The following is a 6,819-nucleotide window of genomic DNA, read 5'->3' as shown; positions in this document are numbered from 1 at the left end:
ATATTTTTTCTTTTAAATTTATAAAATTTATATAAGAATTTGACATAAAACTTTAAATAATATAATTTATATTATGAAGTTATATAATAATTAAAAATATAAAATTATATTACTTACATTTATTATAGAGATTTTATTATAATTCTCCATAAATCAATAAATAATTTTTATAATTTACTATTTTGTATTGTTTTTATCTATTATGAAATATTTATAATAGATGGTCAGTACCACATGCAAGTGGAAGACGAGGCAGTATATTTATATTTTTTTTTCTTTTTGAAAAATTTATATTATTATTATTAGGGGATGCAAGTCGCCAAATTAAAATCATTATGTTCCGTCAAAGGTGGCGGCGGTCGTCTGCATGTGTCCTCATCTGTGGTGGTGGTGGTTACCAGGAAGAGTTATATGGTACAACGGTGATCTATAATATGATAAATAAATAAGAATTAATCATATATAAATAAGTGAATTTTAAAAATTATATTCATTAGATAATTACTAAATAAAATATACCTTAAATAAAATATTTAAATTTAAATATTATTTAAAAAAGTTTATAAAAAAATAAATGAGTCAAAGAATAGAATACATTGTCTGTCTGTTGATTAATATATATATTCTATTAATATTATTGAATTTTTCAAAATTTTTATATTATTTTTTTATATAAGTGTTTAATATTATTTATGTTGAAATATAATATATTAATTTATATTTTATTTTTGACTTTATTTTCAATTAATGAAATATCATCCTTATTTTATGTAAAAAAAAAATAAATAAATTATCATTTAATTAGTAAGATAAGAATATGATGATTTCTTTTTAATGGAAGACCATCGAATCTGAACTATAAAATAATAATATTAATTTGTGAAACTCAAAATAATGTGATTTTTTTTTTCTACTCAAGTGAACGTAGCTCTTGAAACTTTGCACCATTTTAGATAATTTTTATAGTTGGACCTTAAATTTTGTCCCTATTTCACTATCATCATTTAATTTTAATTTATTATTAAAAATTTTTAAATTTAAATTTTATTTTATAAAAATCTTTCTAACTTGCTATAGCAAATTTTAATATTAAAAAAATAATGTAATTATCTTTTAATCTCATTTTTTCTCATACTCAAAAAAATATTTTTCGTTTTAATCACAATATGGACTTATTGCAAAAATACTAATGCCATTACAATATTTGCTTTTTGAAAAGATTTATGATTTACCTTTCATGAGAAAATGTTAAAATTGCATTTGTAAATGTTATAATGTAATTTAGAGAAATTCTTTAATCTAAAAATCTACATATTAGAGAGATTTTTTATTAAATAAAATTAAAATCTGAAAATTTTTTAGTAACAAATTATAAGATAAAGTTTAGAGATAGACTATAAAAATTACCCATTTTATCCTATAGTTGAACCTATACATAACGTGATTAACAAATCATTCGCCCAATTATTTGCCATAGTTATGTGTACATGTGATTTAACTATAATTATTGACAGGATTTAACTACGTTGCTAAGTCAATGTCTAAATTTCATTTTAAAAAAATGAAAATAAAAGATCATTGGCTGTTCAATGAGAATGCTTTTCTATAAATGGCCATGTTTTGATCCTTATAACGACCATAAGCAGGCCTTGTCTTCAAATTCTCAAAGAAATGGCAGCGCAGGTAGAGCATTTGGCAAGCAACATGGAGCAAGAGATTTCTCGTCCATTGGCTTACTTCCCCCCTACCGTGTGGGGCTGTGACTTTGCTTCACTTCCTCTGTTTAACTCCGTAAGCCAACATTCAAACTTTTCTTTTTCTGTTTAATTACATGTAATATAGATAACTTGTAATTTTTGATAATCGAAATTATAATTAATTATAATTACAGCCGATTGACTAAAAAATTATGTTTCTCCACCTTAATGCAGGAAATTGAATCATATATTAAAAAGGTGGAGGTGCTAAAAGAAAAGGTCAAGGACATGCTAATGTCTTCCAAGAAAGATTTGATCAAGAATATTGAGTTTATCAATTTATTATGTCGCCTTGGTATATCATATCATTTTGAAAATGAAATTGAAGAGCAACTGAATCACATTTTTAATGTCGTCCGTGATGATATTAACGATGACCATGATCTTTATAATGTGACACTTTTGTTTCGAGTTTTAAGACAGCATGGATACAAAATATCTTGCAGTAAGTGGTTACTTATAATAAAAATTTATTGTATTTTATATGTTTTATATTTCATCTTACAACTTGGTCCATTTAGGCAAGAAAAATCTCTCTATATATAAATATATATTATTGCTTAATAAAGGTCAATTGTCAAAAGGAAAGACGCAAGAAATAATGTGACCTACTAATTAATAAGATGGTTGTATGAAGTCGGTGGTGTTGTGATTTGTGAATCAGATGTGTTCAAGAAATTCAAGGACAGCGATGGGAAGTTCAATAAAGCCATATCCAATGACGTAAAAGGAATTCTTAGCCTTTACGAAGCGAGCTTTGTGAGTATGCGTGGAGAAGATATTCTAGATGAAGCAATTGCTTTTGCAAGGCCACTCTTGGAGTCTCTGGCTATGCAATCAAGCCCACATCTGGCAAAACACATAAATGATGCCTTAAGCATGCCTTTTCACAGAGGCCTGCCACGAGTAGAGGCTAGGAAATTCATCGATTTCTACGAAGAAGAGGAGTCTCACAATGAAACTTTACTTAAGTTTGCCAAGTTAGATTATAATCGAGTGCAGTTACTGCACAAGCAAGAGCTAGGTGTTGTCTCCAGGTACACCTTGTTTGAGAGATCAGAGGGAGATATTTTTTTATGTGTATATGATATTTACATTTGATATTGTTATTTAATTGTGTGTTTGATCAGGTGGTGGAAAGAATTGGATCTTGCAAAGGGTCTCCCTTATGTAAGAGACAGAATTGCCGAGGGATTTTTCCAATCAGCTGGAGTTCAATTTGAGCCTAACTTCGCTCTTTCTCGCATACTTTTAACAAAGTGTATTCAGATACTGGCATTGGTAGATGATACATACGATTCGTATGGTACACTTCAAGAACTACAATGCTTTACAGATGCACTGGAGAGGTTTCACATCCTTGCCACCTAATTATTAACCTCTTGTATTATTCATTATGTGTATCAAATTCCTCCTCTGAATCATATTGTCTCTCATTTCCATTTCACAATTCCCAGGGGCAACTCTGATCAGCTACCTGCAGATTATCTGAAGATTCTTTACAAGGCGGTCTTAGATTTTTTTGAGGAATTGGGGGATGACGAAGGCAATGAAGGAAGATCCTATTGTATCAATTATACAAAGGAGAGAGTAAGAACTATATCTAGCGCCATGATTTTTGCTATCAATATACAATTAATTAATCAACGAATACGAACTGATTTTCTTTTCCTTTTTCTTTTTCTTGTTAAATATATGCATGGATTAGTACAAAGAAGTGGTGAGATCTTATCTTGTGGAGGCACAGTGGTTTTATGATGGCCATTTGCGACCATTCAATGAGTACATGCATAATGCATTAATCTCATCCTGTTTTTCCCTACTTCCGCCAGTAGTCTTCCTTGGTGTGGAAAAACTTGCAGGGGTTAAGGAGTTTAAATGGCTAGAAACTAACCCAAAACTTGTTGAAGCTTCCAAATTCTTTGGCCGTTTACTAAATGACATGGTGGCCCGCAAAGATGAAGAAAAGGAAGGACACTGTTTAGCTGGAAATTGCTACATGAAAGAATATGGTGTCTCAAAAGAGAAGGCGATGGAAGAGCTTCGAAAGATGTGTGACAATGCATGGAAGGATATGAATGAGGAGTCCATGAGGCCAACTGCTGTCCCAATGCCTCTTATCACAAGCATAGTAAACCTTGCTCGTATGATGGAAGTTGTTTTCCAGTACGATGATGGATACACTATCGCCTCAAGCTTGAAGGACCATGTCACCTTAATGTTCGTGGAACCAATACCTGAAGACTGAGATATGTGTGCTTTCTATGTTGTTTCTTGCTTTTGTTTCCTTCTTATATAGGTGCTATATATAGAAAGTGCAATAGTAGGCACAATAATAAAATAAATCTGCGCCTTGTCTCAGTCCAAGAAGATGAAGTTTCTTGGCGGAAAATAATTGTGTGTATCTCTTTCTTTCTGTAATTTATATGCTTGTGGTGAATGAATTCCTCCTATAATAAAATAAAAAAATGTTGTGCATATCTTTTTTAGGAACTAATTTTGTATTTCAGTCACACTCAATAATTTGTCCATAAATATATATGATTCTAATAACGAGTGAATTTTTGAATTGGAAGGTGGATTGATATCTCTATGAATTTATATTATTAAAAAATAATAATAATAAAAGTAAGTTTCACAATAAATAAGCTTTGATAATTTTTCATAATAAATGATAGATTAAAAAAAATTGACACAGAGAAAATGTGTTTCAAAATTAAAATAAAATAACTCAATTTTCTAGATTATATTAAATGGCAATCACATTATATGTTACGTTAATTTATTTGATTATAAAAAAAAATTATGTAATGAAATAATAATTATATTATATAATTAATTACATTTTAATTAATATAACAATCATAATTTATAAAAATACAAATAATTATGATTATTTGATAAAAAAATTTTTCTTTCATTATTGTTACTACCACTATATTTTATCATCATTATCACCTTTTGACAGCAAACAATACTATTACACAATAAATTATTGCCATGGTCACATCATCACCATTCAATAGTTATTGCTATCATAATCACCTAACTATAATATGATGAATTAAAAAAAATATATTTGATTCATATACAAAATGGATTTCTTTTCACACCTTTTAGTATATATTTCTTTTTAAATAAATTAATCTTAAAATGTGATTTTTTTTTTTTAAATTTCAAGTCTCCAGTGTTAGTAGAAAAATAAAAGAAATTATTTAAAAACAAAATGATCATTTTGTGCCTCTCCGTTTAATGGGCCGGGCAAGTATGCAGCTTTTCTGTTCCTGCTTTTTTTTTAAAAAAAAAAAAAAACATTTCAAGTTGTTAATTATTGATGGAAATAGAAGTTTAAAAAAGAAGTTATTGTTCTTAAGTACTTTATTGTTCAAATTCTGTAAACTCTTGTTAAAAAAGAAGTTAGAAGGGTAAAAGGGCACTTTATTGTTCTTAAGTACAATAAAAATATCACTTTTTTCTTTTAATATTTCACAGGTGTTTTCAACCTAATGAATCAGAATAAAAGTATCACCTCTTTTAATAATATATAATAATGTCCAAAACACAGCAGAACAAACATAACAAGCAAGCAGTATCAAAACAGACCCATGAGCAAAGTGATTAACAAGGAAAAACTGGAAGCGTTGAACTAAGAAGCTGCAAAACAAGCTTCTGAGATCGAACCGTATCCCCTATGTTTCAAAAGTTTCAGTAGAATATATGGTTGGTTGAGGCAGCAAGGGGAAGCAAGAGGCTCGAACTGATGCTCCAATCGAAAATCCAAACAAGCAGAACGAAAAAACAAATTATACCTGATCGAAAATCCATTGAACTTTATGATTTTTTTTTTAATTTATAATCCATTTTTGCTTATTTTATAGAATTATGCAATATTATGTGCAATTTATGAAATTTATAGAATATTCAAAGAATAAAAATTAAAAAAAAAAACTCAATAAAATAAGTCCAAATCAACAAATAAATCAAAATTGATTTGATTTGTTAATTCAATATTATTTATTTAATTTTTTTTATTATTTTTTATTCATTCGATTTGAAATTAAATGAAGCGGTTGTATAACCTTAATTATATAAGGTATTGAATGCTACTGATGAGGATATATGTAGAAATTTTTTTTGGTATAATATATAAAAAATGAATAATAAAATATTATTAAAAATATTAACTAATGTCATTTATTAATTTATCACATATACAAATATATTATTTTGTCTTGATAAAGTTAATTATTAAAATAAATTACAATTAAATTTTATAAGTAAATAAACTTTTAAATGCACAAAATATTTTTTTTATCTCAATTAATTTTAAATTTAATAAAAAAAAAGAGTTCAATGACTAAATTTATGAGAGTCAATAAATATACACACACACATGTAGAAAGAATATTTTTTAAAAAAAGGAGACCAATTGACCCCTGGTTTTATGCTTTCAATTCGCCACTGCCACTAATAATACAATATAGTTTGAATTTATCTATGCAATAAGTATATGAGTTATATTATGTAACACCCCTAATTTTTAAATAATTATTTTATATGTAAATATAAATATTTTAGTCTAACCCCTGGTGTTGTAGACTTTGCATAGGTACTTTCATTTCGTGGCAATTCGACCGTCGTTCGGATCTACAATTTCAAGCTGAGCAGATAAGCTGCCGGAATCACTTCGGAACCGGGTCAAATTTATAGACTACCCCACCATTTTCAGATGCCCCGGACGTGTTCCAAGTACCAGAATTGGCATAGGTAAACCCGAACTCCGAGTTTATTAAATTTTATAGTGCTGTGTTTAGAGTAAAATTCCATAAAATATTCGTGGATAGTTAGAAAATTATAATTTCTTTTGTATTAGCTTAGTAATATTGCTAAGGACTGCGGGGCAAAATTTTAGAATTTTTAGAACTCATTTTGGTAGTTTTTGCAAAAAGGGTTAGTTGTAGGGACTAAATTATAATTTTTTCAAAATTGTGGTTGTTTTCTATTTGGATGGGCCCAGGAGGGGCCATGTGATGTGATTGAGATATGGTTATGTGACTTGTGG

At 28.3% G+C, this 6,819-nt stretch overlaps 1 protein-coding gene across 1 annotated transcript; it reads left to right on the top strand.

Moving 5' to 3' along the window:
- The first annotated feature begins 1,671 nt into the window (after positions 1–1,671).
- On the top strand, positions 1,672–4,005 carry LOC110661421 (probable terpene synthase 6). Its single transcript, XM_058142074.1, has 6 exons — positions 1,672–1,791; positions 1,932–2,202; positions 2,422–2,794; positions 2,888–3,106; positions 3,215–3,347; positions 3,466–4,005. The coding sequence occupies exons 1-6, from the start codon at positions 1,672–1,674 to the stop codon at positions 4,003–4,005; spliced, it is 1,656 nt and encodes a 551-aa protein (XP_057998057.1).
- Positions 4,006–6,819: the final 2,814 nt, after the last annotated feature.

This window comes from Hevea brasiliensis, unplaced genomic scaffold, assembly GCF_030052815.1.
Source record: "Hevea brasiliensis isolate MT/VB/25A 57/8 unplaced genomic scaffold, ASM3005281v1 Scaf320, whole genome shotgun sequence".
Lineage (NCBI taxonomy): Eukaryota > Viridiplantae > Streptophyta > Magnoliopsida > Malpighiales > Euphorbiaceae > Hevea > Hevea brasiliensis.
Note: the sequence above shows the minus strand (reverse complement) of the source record. Positions and strands in the feature narration are given on the sequence as shown.